Source organism: Rhinichthys klamathensis, unplaced genomic scaffold (assembly GCF_029890125.1).
Source record: "Rhinichthys klamathensis goyatoka isolate OS25496 unplaced genomic scaffold, OSU_Roscu_1.1 h1tg000293l_1, whole genome shotgun sequence".
Classification (NCBI taxonomy): domain Eukaryota; kingdom Metazoa; phylum Chordata; class Actinopteri; order Cypriniformes; family Leuciscidae; genus Rhinichthys; species Rhinichthys klamathensis.
In genome coordinates, this window is record NW_026606812.1 from 440,001 (window position 1) to 462,500 (window position 22,500).

The 22,500-nt window shown below is 37.8% G+C and overlaps 1 protein-coding gene across 4 annotated transcripts in view; it reads right to left on the reverse strand.

The window, feature by feature from the left end:
* The window catches only part of csmd3a (CUB and Sushi multiple domains 3a), a 423,029-nt gene that overhangs the window by 355,780 nt on the left and 44,749 nt on the right, over window positions 1-22,500 (reverse strand). For all 4 annotated transcript variants that reach the window (XM_056269911.1, XM_056269909.1, XM_056269910.1 and 1 more), the window contains exons 3-4: window positions 15,620-15,732; window positions 3,094-3,288 (exon numbers count right to left, since the gene is read on the reverse strand). In XM_056269911.1, coding sequence (XP_056125886.1) covers window positions 3,094-3,288; window positions 15,620-15,732 — 308 coding nt within the window. The remainder of the gene's footprint in view (window positions 1-3,093; window positions 3,289-15,619; window positions 15,733-22,500) is intronic.

A 22,500-nucleotide genomic window follows, 5' to 3' on the forward strand; every position in this document is an offset into this window, starting at 1 on the left:
GACGGATAGAACGATGGATGGATGGATGGATGGATGGACAGACAGACAGACAGACAGACAGACGGATAGAACGATGGATGGATGGATGGATGGATGGACGGACAGACAGACAGACAGACGGATAGAACGATGGATGGATGGATGGATGGACAGACAGACAGACGGATAGAACGATGGATGGATGGATGGATGGATGGATGGATGGATGGATGGATGGATGGATGGATGGATGGACGGACGGCAGACAGACAGACGGATAGAACGATGGATGGATGGATGGATGGATGGATAGATAGATAGAGTTATTTGTTAGCAACTTCCGAGCTTACTCGAATCAAAGAGTTGAACCAGTTTGACTTCAAGCCAATTAAACAGAATTTCATAAAATGGTGAGTCACAAATGCTGTCTCTGTCTTCATTCATCCAGCCAGAAGCCACTGAAGCAAAACTAATAAGAAGACGAGAGGCTATAATACATCAAACATGTTTGCTGGTATAAATGCTTCTTAATGAGGCCTTTTCTACACAAAAAGTGAGTTTTGAGCCATGTTCATCTTTCATCAAGCACAGACGATATAGCAGCGCTCATTTTTCACATATCCAAGGGATACAGCATATTCTATTTTCATGCAAATCTAAAATGTAAAACGCAACCCACAATACCTGAGTGCACATCAAAGATTCTCACACTGATAATTAAAGCAACACCTACATTATTAACTGTATTTCGAAGGCTTTTCCCACTGGGCCGACTTGCGTTTGATTGTGCCATGCGAAAGAAGACTAATGCAAAAGAACTGCAGGAATCTACAGCAGAACACTTCATAAATCTCCATATCTAACGCAGTCCCAGCCAGACAAATGAGAAGCACAGAGAATTTTAAGAACAATACAAGTAAAAAACAACGTTCATTTAAAATTCAACATAACAGAATAATATAAAAGCTGCATATATCAAAGCCAAAGCCAGAGTATTCTGGGCTTACAGCAAACTAGCGAAACACAGCTTTAAAAAAAAAAAAAGAGTCTGTGGCCCCGAAAAGTGTTTGCACACTTAAAGCATACTTACTTAATGTCTGAAAGTCATTGCATTGGATAATAAAATATTACAGCAAGTGGCATTTATAAGAGAGACAGCACAGGCAAAACACTTCAAAAGAAGCATTTCAGGTTTTAAATGACAGAGAAATGCATTCAAATATAGTATTTGTTCACTTGTCATTTTGAGCATGTTCATAGTTAATGTGATGAGCTCGGGTTCCTCTGTGTGAAACTGATGACAACCGGCTTCATACATCCAGCAGGGCGGGACATTAGCAGGGAGATTGGCGGGTGACTTTGCCTCGTATACCAACGACTAGCGAGCGTCGCTTCAGTCGATAAAAACCTGAATCCATGGCAATTGGATAGGGGTGTAACAATATAACGTGTCACAATATACACTCACCAAAAATTATTAGGAACACCTGTTCAATTTCTCATTAATGCAAGTATCTAATCAACCAATCACATGGCAGTTGCTTCAATGCATTTAGGGGTGTGGTCCTGGTCAAGACAATCTCCTGAACTCCAAACTGAATGTCAGAATGGGAAAGAAAGGGGATTTAAGCAATTTTGAGCGTGGCATGGTTGTTGGTGCCAGACGGGCCGGTCTGAGTATTTCACAATCTGCTCAGTTACTGGGATTTTCACGCACAACCATTTCTAGGGTTTACAAAGAATGGTGTGAAAAGGGAAAGACATCCAGTATCCGGCAGTCCTGTGGGCGAAAATGCCTTGTTGATGCTAGAGGTCAGAGGAGAATGGGCCGACTGATTCAAGCTGATAGAAGGGCAACTTTGACTGAAATAACCACTCGTTACAACCGAGGTATGCAGCAAAGCATTTGTGAAGCCACAACACGCACAACCTTGAGGCGGATGGGCTACAACAGCAGAAGACCCCACCGGGTACCACTCATCTCCACTACAAATAGGAAAAAGAGGCTACAATTTGCAAGAGCTCCCCAAAATTGGACAGTTGAAGACTGGAAAAATGTTGCCTGGTCTGATGAGTCTCGATTTCTGTTGAGACATTCAGATGGTAGAGTCAGAATTTGGCGTAAACAGAATGAGAACATGGATCCATCATGCCTTGTTACCACTGTGCAGGCTGGTGGTGGTGGTGTAATGGTGTGGGGGATGTTTTCCTGGCACACTTTAGGCCCCTTAGTGCCAATTGGGCATCGTTTAAATGCCACGGCCTACCTGAGCATTGTTTCTGACCATGTCCATCCCTTTATGGCCACCATGTACCCATCCTCTGACGGCTACTTCCAGCAGGATAATGCACCATGTCACAAAGCTCGAATCATTTCAAATTGGTTTCTTGAACATGACAATGAGTTCACTGTACTAAAATGGCCCCCACAGTCACCAGATCTCAACCCAATAGAGCATCTTTGGGATATGGTGGAACGGGAGCTTCGTGCCCTGGATGAGCATCCCACAAATCTCCATCAACTGCAAGATGCTATCCTATCAATATGGGCCAACATTTCTAAAGAATGCTTTCAGCACCTTGTTGAATCAATGCCATGTAGAATTAAGGCAGTTCTGAAGGCGAAAGGGGGTCAAACACAGTATTAGTATGGTGTTCCTAATAATCCTTTAGGTGAGTGTATATCGCAATACAAAAATGCAAATTTAATTGTTTTCAATTTAATCTGTTGACTATAAGGTATTATTATATTTATCCACAAAAATTGTAATAAAAATGATTAATCAAAATGATTTAATAAAAAATGTTCCTTTGACAAAAACATAATTTTACTACATTTTGCATCTACTTGAGAAAGTGTGTTTATTTTTAAATGATGGAGCATATACATAATTATCAAGATATATTGAAATATTGATTTAGCTATAATCGCTCAGCCCTTTAAAGTTAAAATGTCATTACAAAAAAAAACGTAGTTCTGAGAAGAGCTTGATCATCATTTGTTTCCAGAAATTGCTTTGATATTTAATCATCTAATGCAATGACATTCAGACGTTTTAGGCGAGTCTTGCCCTGCAACGCTCTACACAGCGGCAGAAAATGGAAAGCTCTTACCTCTGCAGATGGGGATGGGGAAGTCCCACACGGCGACATTAGATGTGCTGGTGACACAGGTGAGCTGAGCGTGGCCGTCGAGTGTGTATCCAGACACACAGTGGTACCGGATTCGGTCTCCCACGTTAAAGCTGGATCCGTTCAGGATTCCTTTGGCTGGAACTCCGGGATTCCCACAAGAACTGCTTTGTAGTTCTGAAGAGAGACAGAGATGCAGAACTCAGATGTAGACGCACATTTACTTGAGTACTACACTTAAGTACACTTTTTGAGAATATGTACTTTACGTGAGTATTATTTTTTTCTGGAAACTTTTGACTTTAACTTCACTACATTTGAAAGACAAATACTTTTACTCCACTACATTTCGGTCAAGGTCCTTGAGTAGACAGTTGTAACGTCAGTCAGGGCATGATTTTAAATGTTTTTCATCTCTAAAACGTGATTTTAGATCACTAGATGTTTTTTGCAGTCTATTGGTTTGCTGTTGGCCAGTTATAGCTATGCTTGGGTTGCTGGGTTTTAAACCAGGTTGGATTTTTACAGACCACTTGATTCAAATGTGCATGAATGTATACACATACTGTAGATGTGTACTTGTTTTGTTGGGGTGGTAGGAGTTTTACATTTAAAAAATAAAGATGATTATGATCTGTTTTTGTCAATTCAGTTGTTTAATATCTATAGGCTTTATAACGTTCTAAAAGCTCTTAATTCCACAGATACTACACATCTATTCACTAGGTTGCTTCAGAGGCTTAAGGTATCTGTGTATCACACACACACACACACACCAGACACACGTCAGCAGCGTCTTACATCAGCGGCGGCACTGAACGCGGATCCACAACAGAACCAGAATACACACACACACACACACACACACACACACCAGACACACGTCAGCAGCGTCTTACGTCAGCGGCGGCACTGAACGCGGATCCACAACAGAACCAGAATACACACACACACACACACACACACACACACACACCAGACACACGTCAACAGCGGCACTGAACGCGGATCCACAACAGAACCGGAACACAATACAATCCTGAATAAAGTCAGAGTTTTTGTTATTTTTGGACCAAAATGTATTTTCGATGCTTCAACACACTCTAACTAACCCACTGATGTCACATGGACTACTTTGATGATGTCTTTATTTCCTTTCTGGACAAGGACAGTATACCGTACACACATTTACAATGGAGGGACAGAAAGCTCTCGGACTAAATCTAAAATATCTTAAACTGTGTCCTGAAGATGAACGGAGGTCTGACGGGCTTGGAGCGACATGAGGGAGAGTCATTAATGACATCATTTTCATTTTTGGCTGAACTAACCCTTTAAGTACAGTCCTCAAGTAAATGTGCTTTGTTACTGTCCACCTCGGATTTTACAACTTTTACTTGATATTTGACCAGTAGTATCTGTACTTTCACTCCAGTAAGGAAGTTGTGTACTTTGTTCAGCTCTGAATAGTTGATTAGCAAAGTTTTATTCTTAGCGCATTACTGTGGTTACAACCTGCCAAATGGACCGTTGCAAAGCCTGTATTCATCAAAAAAATCATGAAAATTTATAAAAATGAATCTGTGCAAGACACGAAATCCATCAAGATACATATGCAGATATGAATGCATTCGACTGTCCTTATTTATCTCTCAGCCATCTGACTAATATTCCTGCTTTGACACATTTCTAATCCTCCGGGACACATGTCTGGATATATATGATATGTTAAGCTCGCTTATCTTTGATTTAAACCAGCACACATCCGCTCCACCATCAGAAAGCGGCATTTCATTCCTGTTTCAGACTGATATTCCTGACGATCAGCTGATCAAAATTTATGACTAGTGACTATAAATACTACATCTGGCACATAGTGGAATTCTGCATTATGAAATTAATAACAGTTTGTTAGAAATGCTAAATGTTTGTTAGAAAGTTGATTATGTACAGTACAATAGAATATAATAGAGTAGAATAACCATGGTTCCCTGAGAGGCGGAACGAGAGACTCTATCGTGAGCCGTTTCTAAAACATGTGATACTACAGGCCAGTCCTGATTGGCTGCTGCAGAATCGAACCCGCAACCTTTGGGATACCAGTCTGACTCTTGAACCATTAGGCCACGATGTCACATGATCCTTCAGAAATCATGCTAATATTCTGATTTGCTCTAAACATTTATGATTATTATCAGTGTTGAAAACAGTTGTGCTGCTGCTTCATATTTTTGTGGAAACTATGGAAGCTTGTTTCCGCCACAGAATATAAAATAAAAAAGGTAAATGCAACTTTTTATCTCACATTTCTGACTTTTTATCTCAGATTTGCATGTTCATATCTCGCATTTCTGACTTTATAACACAATTGTGAGATTTAAGTCTGAACTGCATGATATAAAGTCGCAATTGCGTGTTATAAAGTCAGAACTGTGAGATGTAAACTCGCAATTGTGAGATAAAAAGTCGCGATCATCTTTTAAAATGTTTTATTCTGTGGCGGAAACGAGCTTAGAAAACTGTGATACATTTCATCATTGATGAATTGAAAGTTTAAAAGAAATAATTTGAAATTCAAGTCTTTTGTAACATCACAAATGTCTATAATGATCTATACAATCTGTCCTTGATGATGAAAAATTATTATTATTAACTAAATATAATAGAACAAAGTATGTAAAATGACTAAAATGACATAGATGATACATCCACACAAACACACGAACCCTAACCTGCTGTATTCAGATTTCTGTCAGCACCAGAAATGAAAGTTTGGTAACAGAAAATTGCATTATGGGAAATTACACCATAAATCAATGTCATCCAGACAGAAAGTGCATATAATGGCATCCGCACAGCATGCGAAGAACACAACGAATGTCTTTTAAAAGGTCCTTCTAGCTGTACATTAGATGCACTTTAATGCATTCACTAATGTGCTTTTGCATTATAATTATAGAAGAATAAACAAGTGACCCTCTAAAACCAGCAGACGTGAAAAAATTACTACTTGAGCGGATGATATGATGGAAGTCGTGCATTTGCTCACTGGTAGACAGTCAGCGAACCATTCATTTCATCTCTAAAGCCTCAGTCTTAAAGCGTCTTAAACCCCTCATCACTTCACACCAGCGAGACCATTATCTCCACGTCACTCACCGAGACAGATCCTACTTTTCTTAATACAGCTTTAACAACAGATCGTGCACTCTGGCACCAACGCTTTGCACAAACACGTTTCCCAATTGGGTTTTCTTCTTAAACGATAGCACTTGAAGTTGATCAAATGCATCTGGCGACGCTCATCGCTCACTCTCTGTCTGTGTTTTCTGCATATGAACACGACGCTTGTGTCAGCTCATCTCCTCGAGTCGTCCCGCTGAGCTTTACGCCTGTGATTCGGGCTAATGGAGGCATTTTCTGTTCATTACGACAGGTTGGACGCTGTGGCTTTCTATATTATGGCAGTCAAACAAACGGCCCGGAGTGGAAATGAATGCGGCTCGGAACAGAAAGTGTGTTGAGGTTTTACCTTTGAGACGGGATTATTTATTTTTCTCCCCCTGTTTCTAAAGAAGCAATTACAAACCTGGTCCCTGAGCAGGTGGAAAAACTAAATAACACAAACAGAGACGTGATGAAGCGAGCGTTTGATTGAGCTCTGACTGATGGACAGAAACTGGAGGAGCGAGACATTACGAGCTGGAAATTACAGAAGAAGAAGGACGTTCCTTCTCACTGACACTCAAGAGGTGTGATTGTGGGAATACAAAGTCCATTGAGGTACTATTCTCTCTATCTATCTATCTATCTATCTATCTATCTATCTATCTATCTATCTATCTATCTATCTATATATCTATCATCTATCTATCTATCCATCTTTTGTTCTATCTATCCATCTGTCCGTCCATCTTTCTATTTATCTATCTATCTATCTATCTATCTATCTATCTATCTATCTATCTATCTATCTATCTATCCATCTATCCATCTTTTGTTCTATCTATCCATCTATCCATCTGTCCGTCCATCTTTCTATTTATCTATCTATCTATCTATCTATCTATCTATCTATCTATCTATCTATCTATCTATCTATCTATCATCTTTTGTTGTATCTATCCATCTATCCATCTGTCCGTCCATCTTTCTATCCATCCATCCATCCATCCATCCATCTATCCATCTGTCTATCTATCTATCTATCTATCTATCTATCTATCTATCTATCTATCTATCTATCTATCTATCTATCTATCTATCTATCTATCTATCTATCTATCTATCTGTCTATTTACCTATCTCTATCCATCCATCCATCGCATAAGCTCAGCAATATACATGACGAACACAAGTGGCTTTCGATGGTTCATGCTCTATATTCAGATCTAGTTTAGTTTGGGTCATGTTTCCTTTACTTTGCGTAGGATGAGAGGATGTCGAGCAACCTGTTCATGTTGGCATCAGTCTCATTTGGCTGGCTTCTACCTAGTGACAAATGAATGTGTGCCAAAATACCATTGTCACGGTGCGGAGCAGGCAGAAGAAGACAAAAGGCAAGAGCTCCAATGCAAATACTTTTACTAACAAATAAAACTTCAGGCAGGTACAAACAGGCAGTATAACTCACGCAACACCAAAACATCTACAACGACCGACAAGGACAGACTGAACAGAAGCAAACTAAATACAAGCATGAATCAAACATAAGGTGAAAACAGGTGACACTGATGATGATAACGAGGGACAGGCTGGTAAGTGAGGGAGTGAATACAGGTGTGGAGACGAGGAGGATTCTGGGAAGTGTAGTGCAGACACAAAGACAGACTGGTGCAGACGAGGACTGTGACAACCATAGTAGAGGTTGACTGGATGCAACAAATGAAATGGGAAATGCTTTCCCATAATAAGCCTATTTTACTGTCCATGACCCATCAGTAAGACCTGTGATGTACCAGTTGAGAACCACTAAAATAAAACATCAACATGTTAAATCATAAATGACGTTATTCACTGTCCTAATACCTGTTCCTGAACACCGTTTCATATTGACAAACACGAACGGTCACTGCGTTTCATTGAAGTGTCACTCACTCCACAGACATCTATCTAAGAAACCTCTGAGATTTGGTTAGCTCAATCCTCCTGTGTTTACCTTCACATCGACACGGTGGTCTTCGCAACAACCATCCGCTTTATGGAGCACAGAGGGAGGGATTTCTGTTTTACCTGCCATCGCTAAACATGACAGCTTCTACAATAAACACTAACATAAACACAACATAAGCATGGCATGTGGCCTGTCACAGCCAATCACGGCCTCCACCACTAGCGACAAATAACATCTCTCTGTCATAATGAATGTTGTTGGGTGATCTGCATGACAGGTACACGACTGTGTAGCACTAGCCTGTCTGATGCTGACAGTGTATCCACTAATGTTACAGGATCAATACAACTGAAGCTCTGTGCAGAATCTGTGACCTGCTGTCCATTTGCACAGAAAATGTGAGCCTCATTTTGAGAAAACAAAAAAATGCATGTGTACAGTAATGCACCTGCAAAGGAAGTCTAATGCATCAAAATACACAGTTTTAGAAGAATAGCCACAGTAATTAAACATTATACGAGTTAACATGACATCCAGTCCAACTGCTTAAAGGCATTTAGGATGACTTTATATGTACAAACAATGCTCATTTACATGCACAATCAAATAAGTGCTTTAAATATAATAAAGACCAGCATGATTCTGCATTATTTTCAGTGGTCACAGATGCTGCCAATACAGCTTAGCTTGCATTGAACCTGGGATATTCCTTTCACTCAGAAACCGCTCAGATAGATGTCACTGAACACAGAAGATCTCTTCTTATGAGAAATGGCTGCTATTTCGATCCCACTTGCGCTTACTGGAGATGTTCATAATAGCTCCCAAAGAGCCTGTGAAAAGACCAGCAGAAACACTATAAGGACACTTTTATTTCAAATCATCTGAGAGAAAAGAGAACCGCCATTATGCCTGATCTTCCCTCAAATCTCAAGCCTTTAAAATAAGTATTGGTAGCTACAGTTACCATTTAATACAACGATAGGCAGCAAACAAGCTCTAATAGAGAAATTTAGCTAAGTAAAATACCAAAAAAAGTATATTTAGCTCAAATATATAGACCTATATATACAAGACAAACCATAGATTTATAGATAAATATTATTGCTTGCTTGGCAACTATTAATGGCATCCAAAATAAAAGTTTGTATTTAACCTATTACATAATTTTGTGTATATATAAATACACACATATGCACGTATATCTTTAAGAAGTATTTGCATGTGTATACTGTTAATATATTTATACATCATTTATATTATATATAAATATAAATATTTTATATATAAACAACACATTTTTCTTAAATATATACACATGCATGTGTGTGTATTTATATATACAAAATAAGTATACACAGCACACGCACATATATTATATAAACACACACTTTTATTTTGGATGCGATTAATCGTTGTCCAGCACTAATAAATATCTTTATACATATACAAGTTTTTTTTTTAGCATCCCGAACCAACACTAGCTCAACCAATCCCGTGAGTTTAGGGATTGATCTGTTTGGCAGACCATTAAAGGACAGGAAGACTAAACTGTTTAAATCAGTTATTATTTTTGCAATTCTGTGCCGCCAATGCTGCAGACTTTACACAGTTGACCTTAAATATCTATTTTCAGGTATAATGGTGTACATTCATATGTCTGGACTAAGTGCTGAGAATATAGTGGGCAAACCGCTGAGGTAATTACCACAGGGTGATCCCAGGAGATGAGCCATTCATCCCTCTATACATCTAATGACTTCGCTGCCCTTGAAGATGATGTAAGTTTGTCAGAGCGTCTATATTGTGAGGCTGAGCACATTTCAGTACACGGCAATCTTTCCCTGCGGAGGCTGTCACAATTCTGGGTGCATTCAGAATTATTGCTGCTTTTGCATTCAAGCAATCAGCAAACACGCCCAAAAACCTTCCCAGAATCCACAGGGACGGGCCACCAGGAACCCGACGACACGCAGATTTCACGGGCCACCAAAGAGCGTAACGTATTTCAGAGACATTACGATGCAATATGCCACGGGAAGCAAATTTATTTGCCAAAGGTTGCGCAAAAAGACAAAGAGTGCTGCCATTTCTGCTGTGTTTCCATTTTGCTCTCATTTCCATAAACGAGTGCTCTTTAGGCATCCCAGCAAATGTTTCTGAATCAATGTTTTGGCCAGTCCTAGCATTTAGATGACCAGAGGCTTTGCAGGGAAAACTGTTAATGCACGCTGTGATGAGCGAGCATTAGCATGTTGATCATGACATATGGTATTTCCAGAGTCATTGGCATTCAGTTGAAGGGCAGACAAAAAGGTTGAGGTTTCGCATCTAACTCTACACTCAGAAGCTGACTCGTACCGGATGGCGATAGACACATTAATCAAAGCGCACGCACTGACTGTCAAACTTGGTTTCGGTTGTTTCGACGTGACGGAAAACTGACAGGAACCAAAATGAGATTTCTATTCCCCTGTGTGTGTCCATCTCTCTCTCATAAATGTTGAATCACCAGCACATTAAAACCATTCGACACGAAGCAAACCCTTGTTATTGCAGCTTGCTAGGACTCATAACCCTGAAATTACAGGGCTAGTCGAGATGAGCTGTGCTTTTGCCTGGACATACAATTTCACCTGGTGGATCAAAGCAATTCAATTCAATTTACATTTATTTGTGTAGCGCTTTTCACAATACATATCGTTTTAAAGCAGCTTTACAGAAAATGCATGAGTGCATATTACAATTTAGAGAGATCTGTTATCAGAGATGACTGTGTCCAAGTACATATACAAATCACGCAGTTCACTAACAATGTATTAATTTAAGGCAGAAACAATGAGCTTGTTGAAGTAATTATTACAAGTTGTGAACATAATTATTATATAGAAATTTATCATTGGTGCATGTTGATTCAGAATTTGCATAATCTGAAGCCCTCGCAGAAAACACCCAAGAAACCACCTAATAGTACGTCCTAGTTCTACAAACTGAGCAAAAATCATAGGTGGGCTCTTTTGATTCATTGACCCATGTTAAGACCTATAGATCCCCAAGAATATCAAAGAGACTTGAAGGCAAACACCTAGAAATCATCCAAAATATTCTAGCAACCACTTAGAAACTGCCTAGAGCACCCTACACACCATGGCAATAACCTATTTACTATCCAGAACACCCTTCAAACCACACCAAAACATAATAGAGACCATTGTGGGCTATTTTCACCCATAAACCCATGTTGGGAGCTATAGATCCCCAAGAATATCAAAAAAACTTGGGCACAAACACCCATAAACTATTCAAAATACCCTACTTACTATCTAGAACACCCTTCAAACCACACCAATACATTAAAGTAACCATTGTTGGCTCTTTTCACTCATTAACCTATATTGGGAGCTATAGATCCCCAAGAATATAAAAGATTCTTAAAAGCAAACACCTAGAAACCATCTGAAATACTCTAGAAACCACCTAGAGCACCCTACAAACCACGCCAAAGTATCATAGGTGGGCTCATTTAATTCACTGACCCATGTTAAGAAGACCTATAGATCCCCAAGAAAATCAAAAAGACCTGGGAGCAAACAGCCATAAACCATCCAAAATACCATATTAACTATCTAGAACATCCTTCAAACCCCAAGGCAAAACACCATACAGACCATTGTGGGCTTTTTTTCACTCATAAACCCATGTTGGGAGCTATAGATCCCCAAGAATATCAAAGAAACTTGGGCACAAACAGCCATAAACCATCTAAAATACCCTATTAACTATCTAGAACACCCTTCAAACCACACCAAAACATCATAACCATTGTGGGCTCTTTTCACTCATAAACCTATGTTAAGACCTATAGATCCCCAAGAATATCAAAAAGACCTGGAAGCAAACAGCCATAAACCATCCAAAATACCCTATTTACTATCTAGAACACCCTTCAAACCACACCAAAACATCATAACCATTGTGGGCTCTTTTCACTCATTAACCCATGTTGGGAGCTATAGATCCCCACCCCAAGAATATAAAAGATTCTTAAAAGCCAACACCTAGAAACCATCTGAAATACATCACTGACTGACCTATGTTAAGACCTATAGATCCCCAAGAATATCAAAAAGACCTAGGAGCAAGCAGTCATAAACCATCCAAAATACCATTTTAACTATCTAGAACATCCTTCAAACCCCACGGCAAAACACCATAGAGACCATTGTGGGCTTTTTTCACTCATAAACCCATGTTGGGAGCTAATAGATCCCCAAGAATATCAAAGAGAATTGGGGGCAAACACCCATAAACACACCAAAACATCATAACCATTGTGGGCTCTTTTTCGCTCATTAACCTATATTGGGAGCTATAGATAACCAAGAATATTAAAGATTCTTAAAAGCAAACAACTATAAACCATCCGAAATACTCTAGAAACCACCTAGAGCACCCTACAAACCATGCCAAAACATCATAGGTGGGCTCATTTAATTCACTGACCCATGTTAAGACCTATAGATCCCAAAAAATATCAAAAAGACCAGCCATAAACCATCCAAAATATCATATTAACTATCTAGAACATCCCTCAAACCCCACGGAAAAACACCATAGAGACCATTGTGGGCTTTTTTTCACTCATAAATCAATGTTGGGAGCTATAGATCCCCAAGTATATCAAAGAGAATTGGGGGCAAACACCATAAACTATTCAAAATACCCTATTAACTATCTATAACACATTTCAAACAACATCATAGTGACCATTGTGGGCTCTTTTCACTCATTAACCCATTTTGGGACCTATAGATCCCCAAGAATATCAAACCCTATTAACCATCTAGAAAACCCTACAAAATGTGGCAAAACATCACATTGACCATTGTGGGCTTTTTTGATTCATTAACCAATGTTGGGACCCAAACAGATTTTACCAGTCAAATTCACAGCAGCCACCTAGCAAAGTCTATCTCTTCATGATAATGCTCTAAATCAGACTTTAAAAGAGCCTCAAACACTTCAATTACGTACATAGATCAATGGAGATGAATGACAATGAGACAAAGTCATTGTGAATTCACTGGGAATCCCAGGTCCTCTGGAGAGCAATAACCTGCAGGATTAATATTCCAAAACCCATAAAATTCAGAAGCACATTAAACACAAAAGCGTGAGGCAAAGCCCAGGCTGGTCAATGGGACTGAATAATTCAGACTGTAAAGAAGGAGCAGATGGGAGGCATGCTGTGGTCAGGTCAGGAGGATAACAGGTGGAGAGAGGGATGGAAGATGAGAAATCACAATCACTGGCTACGTTTACGTTGCACAACTTTTGTTTCAATCGGACTGAATACATTCGGATTGATGAATCCGAACGTAGTGTTTACATGAACGCTAAACATGTGATCGGGTCGACGTGCGCGTTTATACAGGTGAAACTCGAAAAATGAGAATATGGTGCAAAAGTTCATTTATTTCAGTAATTCAACTTAAAAGGTGAAACTATTATATAGACTCATTGCATGCAAAGTGAGATATTTCAAGCCTTTATTTGTTATAATTTTGATGATTATGGCTTATGAAAACCTTTTTTTACAATATTCTAATTTTGAATTTGGGGTTTTCATAAGCTGTAAGCCATAATCATCACAATTATAACAAGGCTTGAAATATCTCACTTTGCATGTAACGAGTCTATATAATATATTAGTTTCACCTTTTAAGTTGAATTACTGAAATAAATGAACTTGTGCACCATATTCTAATTTTTCGAGTTTCACCTGTATGTCGCAAGATTCAAATCGGAATATATTTTTGACATGCACTCACTGCACGAATATACAGATTTTCCCGCTATTTGCGCATAATAACCATCGCCTACATTGACTTAAACAGCAGACTTAATATTTATCCATTTCTGGTCATAATGTGGAGACGATGAGCATTTGAACCGTTGTGCCGTGCTGCTTATATTTATCACTCAGTACAAATGCCCAAAACCAGTGAGTCTGAAACAAGGACTGGTGGGACATTGCTCCACTTCAGAGACACAGTGGCAGTGCTTTCAGTTTCGGGTTTCAATCCGATCAAGTGTTTACATGTTCTCTCGATCGGATTAGAAAAGGAATAAACCGCCTCTTTCGATTCGGATCGGGCTCAATCGGATCGAGTAAGGCGTTTACCTGAAGTATTTTCACTCCGATTGAGCCGTCAATCCGATTACTAACGGATTATTTGGTTGCATGTAAAGATATAGATGACCCAGACGTTTACAAACCCAACCAATCATAGCCATAGCCTGAAATAAACTTGATGGTGCAGCACAACATCTGCTCAGAAATTAAACATAACCTTTTGAGCTGAAGAAGTGTCCCAAAACTAGGCTGACCAGAGACAGGCAGCATTTTATAGTCTGATTTTCCTCGCTCTTTTGAAATAAAGCCTGAATAGTCTGATGCACAATGGAGACACAATCTAGCTTTCAGAAATCACAACTACAACAATTCCCTAGCAAGTCAACACCCAGAACGATTGAATTAGCAATCATCCAGAACCACCCAAAATGCCCTGGTAAATTAACAGCCTGAACAAAAAATTTGCAATCGTTCAGAACACAACCAAAATTGCCTTAGCAAGCCACACTCTTCAAACAGCGCAGGGAATTGAAACTACACAAGGCAAATAAAACCTAAACTTCAAAACAAGTCCTCAAATTACAGCAGGCGGACTTTAACCTTCATACATCAAACAAACCTTCACATGACTATCAACTTTCAGACAGGGCTTTGTGAAACACTTCACCCAAAGTTAAATGGGTTTTGCATTGTTACTCATTGATTTTACATGCAAAGAGCACGTGAGCCAATCATAACAGAGATCATTTACATATAGAGATCCTACAGCAGCAAAATTCATTAGTTAGTAAATATAACGTTAATCTTAATGTTAATTTCATATTCCATCTGTTAATATAGTTAATGCACTGTGAACTATGCATTTTTTTTTCAACTAACATGAACAAAGATGAATAAATATAGTAAAATAAATACATTGCTTATTGTCAGTTCATAACTAATGTTAACGAATGAGACCTTATTGTAAAGTGTTACCCCCAAAACTAATTTGACTGCTTTTGTGCAAGAAACCTAGTCTAACATTATACAGTGTACTTTGGGGGAGGGGGATTCATTCCCTTTAATAATAGTTATTATTAGAGTATTAAGGAATGAATATATTGCTTTTCATTTTTTCTAGCTGAACGCCCACTGCCTGCTGTCAAACACTTGTGTGATGAATAAACCTTCAATTGACCGCTACAGTGAGCATTATGCATCTCAAACTCAAAGCCATGATAAACAGCAGAGAAAATTAAAGGTTGTGTTATATTCCTTACCTTCATAATATATTTTAAATCCATGGGCGCTTACAGCAAAGTCGCTGGTAAGACGCAAGGAAAAAATGGATCCGGTACTTGTGACAGGAGCTGGCACCTGGAATCCTGTTAACCTGCACGAGAAGAGAAAATATTACTCATCCGGACAGAAAGCAGTGTGAGGATTCATGCAATGCAATAAAATAAATGCAATAAAATAAATGCATTAAAATGCAATGCAATGCAATGCAATGCAATGCAATGCAATGCAATAAAATAAAATAAAATAAAATAAAATAAAATAAAATAAAATAAAATAAAATAATTAAATTAAATTAAATTAAATGCAATAAAACGCAATAAAATAAAATGTATTATTGTTGTATTTCCTTTTCTTTTTTACTTTGAGAAAATACACTTTTTATATTTACATTTTGGAATGAAATGTGACTTGTTCTATAAGATTCACTCACACTTTAAGCCAAACATTTCACAAAAGAGCTTGTTAGGGTTGCATGATAAATGAATGCCTATATTATTCAAAAATGTCAAAAATTGGAGTTAGTTCTGAGAAAAGAACAGCATAATTTGTTGGCAAATGCTGGTTGGTTACATATTATCCAATGCAAAAAATTCATGCATTTTTAAGTGTGGCCCCAAAAAAAGTCAAAATACTATTTTGGCCCACTGTATTTTATTCTTAGCTGTTTTGACAATACAATTTCCCAGGAGTCAAGCCCACTTTAAACCTTTCGCCGACTCTACTCTGGTTTACACAACGAGACATAAAGAATGAGTCACGTCTTTCTATTTCATAAAAACTCATTGTCTTCGTATCACAGCCAGTCCTGCCTTCACAAGATGTGAAGCTCTCTGAAATCAGAATTGAACTTGGAAAAGATCAATGAGCCTCAAATAAATAAAAAAATATCATTTCACAGAAGTACCATCAGCATTATAGGGATGAAAATGTGGCAGCTGGACCGATCCTTGAGCACTTGATGAAATAACAAACAAGCAAATTAACAAACATAGTAAAGTCAACATGAATATAAATATGAATTTGACATCCATGTTTCAAATAGTGTCATGAAAAGGCCGTTTTTTATGAGCTTGCTTGGTAACAAAAAAGTGGAAAGTGTACACCATTAATAAAAAATAACCTTAAAATAAATCCTAGCGATCGTTTTTATACATCACAGAGAGAAAAAAAGACTCATCGAACGTGGGTTCACAAAACTTTGAATTTAAATTAGTTGAAGAATTGAAGTACCATGATGACAGCGTCTGACTGAAACAACAACCAGATTGCCCCTTTTTAATATTTGTTATTATTATTATTGAAGTTTAATGTGAATTGGCATTCTCAACCCATTTTACTAAAATGCAATGTAAAATATTGACGAGTGAATCGAGATATTCAGTGTGTAAAAGTGGGACCTGGTTGTATCCATCTGGAAAAGATCAGAATGTGAAAAGTGGATATTATTATTATTATTTTTACATATTTAGAAGATAAACAATATTTCCCACCATGTGTTTGTTGGTTAGTGCCTGAGTCAATCTAGTGTCTGAGATTGAACATTTAAATTAATTTCTGTGGTTGTAAAAGCGGCACAAAAGAGAAGCACAATCTGATTGCTTGAGTTTGAATAACATTTCCTCAATCAATAGCATTCATTTTGAAGTCTGATTGAAACCTATTTAAAAATAGCTTCATTTTTTTTTGCAGCTTTTTAATGTAAACATGAAATCAAAAATCATCCCTATTTACTTTCCTTCACAATATCCCCGCTCTTATTGCTCACGATTCAATCAATGCATGTTATTCCGAAGGAAAAAACATATTTCATGAAAGTGCAATATCTCTCTCCACCTCTGAAATGACTTTTCTGCTGATGAAATCAAGGCTGCAGGGGTGCGCAAAACAATATCAACCAATAATATCAAAGCAAGCTTTTCACAATCCAATCAAATCCCAATCAATTCCCATCCTAAATTATTTGCAGCTGATTATTCTGCTTTGTTCTGAAATGCGCCACACGGTTACCCATTGCGGTAACACTTTACTTGAAGGAGTGTGCATAAGACTGACACGACACCTTCATAATCATGACAGGACACATGAAGGAGGGTTTATGCATGTTTATGACAACTGTCATTAAGTGTCACTCGCTCAATTATGACATTTTTAATGCAAATTTGACATTGTTTGAGATGTCTTTGTTATGACACCTTGACATAAACCAATACATCATAACCTGTCAGTGTCTTTGTCATGACAACTTGACATTACTAAGACAACACAACCTGTCATAAACATGACATAGCAGATTTATTATCAAACTTAAGAAAGCACTGAGCTTTATGGGTTAACATTACATTAAACTGTCATGTGGTTGGTTTTGACATTGGCTGTCATGAAGCCATTATAACATTTTAATTACAAATTCAATGTGTACCACTGTAGTTGAGGTCAAGAAAAATATTCATGACACAGTTATAATGCCTCATGACAGCCAATGTCAAAACCAACCACATGACAGTTTAATTTAAAGTTACCCATAAAGCTAAGTGCTTTCTTAAGTTTGATAATTAATCTGCTATGTCATGTTTATGACATATTTTTGACAATTTATGTTGTCATTACCAAGACATCTCAAACAATGTCATATTTGCATTAAAAATGTCATAATTGAGCGAGTGACACTTAATGACAGTTGTCATAAACATGCATAAACCCTCCTTCATGTGTCCTGTCATGATTATGAAGGTGTCATGTCAGTCTTATGCACACCCCTTCCAGTAAACTCTTACCAAAATTGCAAATGTCATTTCAAGTTTTCTTTAATATTATGTTTTATTTAAGACTCTGAGAAATTGAATTACTGCAATGCTGGAGCTCAGGTTAATGATTTGATAAGCACATCTCTCACCTGGCCTCGAGGCAATTAGCAGAAAATTGTATAGTCAAGTCCAGAGGGATATTAACGAGGTTGAGTGAAACCGTATGCTAATATAATGTGTGTTTAAGCCGAGGTCACTCACTGCCAAGCAGAATCATCTCAGGAAAACTCATCCGGCAGAAAACTGGACCAGATTATTTATGCCAATAGTCAAAAGTCTCAAAAGTCTCTGTTTTCTCCACTTAGAAAACAGAAAATGCTACTTGTTGTTAATTGTTGTTTGTAATGAAAAATAAAGCTTTGAGCCTGCGGACAGCCAGCGGATCTGAGGGATTAATTACCAGAGTGAAGAACAATCAAACACTGGAGAGAAAAAAAGGGAATTATCCCAAAGAGAGAGCCAATAAAAGATTTCAGTCTTATTGCTTTTTGCTGGCTGACTGTGAGTCCATGTTCACACACACACACACGCAAGCACACACACACACACACACGCAAGCACACACACACTCACACACACATATACACACACTCACACGCAAGCACACACACACACACGCACACACACACACACACACACACACACACGCAAGCACACACTCACTCACACACACACACACAAGCACGCACACACGCAAGCACACACGCACGCGCGCACACACACACACACACACACACACACACACGCAAGCACACACACACACACACACACGCAAGCACACACACACTCACACACACATATACACACACTCACACGCAAGCACACACACACACACACACACACACACACAAGCACAGACATATACACGCACACTCACACACGCGCGCGCACACACACACACATATATATACACACACACATATATATACACACACACATATATATACACACACACACATATAAACACACACACACACACTCTCTCAGACACTCACTCACTCACAAACACACACACACTCACACACTTTCTCTCTCTCTCAGACACACTTTCTCTCTCACTCACACACACATTTACTTTGCTATCTCCATGAGGACATACAGTAAACTGCTATTATATAAACATTCTCAGGAAAAAAAAGTACACAAGCTGTCCCTGGGCCACACGTGTGTACCCCGTTTACCCCACAAGGGTGCACACTACTTCCTTAAAGGTAAATATCACATAAGTGTACATATTAGTGCCTAATTTAAAGATACATGTAAAGTGTTACAACTGCCGTGAAAACACAAAAGCTTCGGTGAGACGCAGTCTCTCAACACTTACCTTTCTCTCAGCAGTTTTAACACGTTACATGTTAAATATAACTCTATAAATAAGCAAACAATTACAACAGCAGTAGTCAAGACAACACGTGTGTTTAACTGCGATCTGGATTCTTTCGAATAGAAACTCTGCTTAAGAAATCTCAGTGCGGTACAGTGCTCATATACTGTACGCCACGACACAGAATCTGCAAACATCTCAACATGAACTCAAACAGAACCAATTATTTCACAGCTCACTCACGGTCAACACTCGGCTCGTTTAGAAGAACATCTGAGACGGAACGGACACTTCCGATCGGACAACCGAACCATGAACTCCACGAAGAGCTGAGAAAGAGCGTATGAATATTTGCTTGAACTTTTTCTCCCTATAAAACTGGAAATGCTTCAGGCATGAAGAATTATTGAGCACTGAGTATTGGTCAAATTTACAGTAATTGAATTTGCACAGGTTTCTTACGGACGGAGTAAAACGAAGCAGTTGCACAGCTGATTAGACCAGGGAGTATTAAATCACGCATATTGATGGATATTCTGTGAAGATTTTGCTTGGTTTTCATCCTTTAATGTTTGTAGACAGCTATCAGATCTTGGACTTGTTCTAGTAGTTTATAAAGGCCCTTCTAGGGACGAGTGTGGCTATGAGAGTGGCATCGGATGTGTGTTTTATATGTGTATATTGCATCTGTGTACATTCGAATAAAACCATAAATAACCCAGATGTTAAAATAAGCACATTAAAGGGATAGATAACTCAAAAACGAGAATTCGGTCATTAATTAGGCCTACCTACTATTACAGTGTTCTTGCCGGTTTCAGAAAGTCAAATTTAAGAACTTTTTAAGACATTTTAAGACCATAAAGATTGAAATTGAAGACCTACACGACGCATAAAAAAATAAAAAAAAATCAAATCAAAGAAATTCTGGAGAATTTTTTTTTATTTCAATGAATTCAGTCATTGAAAGTAAAAAAACACGGTAAACCACTGGAAGCTGTGGTTGCAAGCATTATACCGTAAAAATATACGGTGTGTTACTGTTTTTGAAATTAACAGCTAAATACCGTATTGTCAGCTACAGTGTAAAACTGTAATTTAACAGCTATATGCTGTAACACAAAAACAGTAACACACCGTATTGTTACTGTATGATGCTGGCAACCACAGCTGCCAGTAGTTTACCGTTTTTTTTACAGGATTATTTTTTACAGTAGATAAATCACATTGCTTTACCTTTAACCACACCCAACAATGTGCCAAATGCAGAAAATCTTAGGCCCAAAATGAAAATAGGCTAAAACAAACTTGCCCTCAAATAGAATAGATTTTATCTCATATTGTTTGCATATTAATAGCCTAATTAGATTGAACAGGCTACTCCAACCCATGCAGCACACACACTTTTTTGCTACTTTGTAATAACTTTCTGCGGCCAGTGTTTCTGGAAATGAACGAGGGTCAAACCTGACTAAATTAAATTTAAGACCTCGGATGAAAATCTGGCCGTTTTTAAGACTGTTTAAGGCCTTAAATGTAAAGTTCAGAATTTTTTACTTTTTAAGACCCCGCAGGAACCCTGTATTATTTTTTTCCACAAAATTGTGCATTTATTCATTTGGCAGACGCTTTTGTCCAGTGTGACTTACATTATATATGTAGCCTATATATATATATACACTACATTCTGAAGATATAGCTTATCAATATTCATTCACATATTCATAGTGAGCATATCTGTCAAGCTCCAAAACAAAGCTGTCGTATGACTTCAGAATAAGTAATATGAAAAACATTTATGGTGCTTGTTTTTGTCTTTTTTTAAGTTGAACAGCCTTGATCAATTTCAGCTGTTGTAGTTGCATTAAAAAACAAATGTTTGCGTTCCTCTGGTTCCTGCATACTTGTTCGAAGACGTGAAGTGAGTCATCGGTTGGGAAATAAAACTTGAGGTCAGGAATCAGATGCTTGTTATAAAATAAAAAATAAAAATAAACATTTGGATTCTGCTTATCGATTCCTGTGCGCATTTTAATGTGGTTTTAAACCATTCAAGACGATGCTGTTTTCTGTGCTACTGCTAAGTTTGTTCTGATTTTATTACTGAATGTTTACTCGTCTTGAATTATGTTTAATGAAGTTAGTCTACTTGTTTTTGCTGTGGTATTTTTGTTAAAAGCAACATTTTCTTGTGTTTTTAGGCTGTTGATTTTTGTTTGTGATATTCAGCCGCAACAAAAATAAAAAACTGAATAAATGTTTAAATTAGTGCTGTCAATCGATTAAACACATTAACTAGATTAAACAAGTTTTTAATATAGTTTATAATTTAATAATGTCAGATTAACGTAGAAACAACATAAAGACAGTATATTTTAAATACTTGTTTAATGGCATCTTTTTATGAATGAAGGCTTGTACACAGCTACAGATGTCTCGATAAAAATGATTTTCCCCCCAATCTCAAACATTTATTAGGCTTCAAAAAATATAACAACATTTCATTTAAGTGAATATACAGGTGAAACTCGAAAAATTAGAATATGGTGCAAAAGTTAATTTATTTCAGTAATTCAACTAATATATTATATAGACTCATTACATGCAAAGTGAGATATTTCAAGCCTTTATTTGTTATAATTTTGATGATTATGGCTTACAGCTTATGAAAACCCCAAATTCAAAATTAGAATATTGTGAAAAGTTTTCATAAGCTGTAAGCCATAATCAT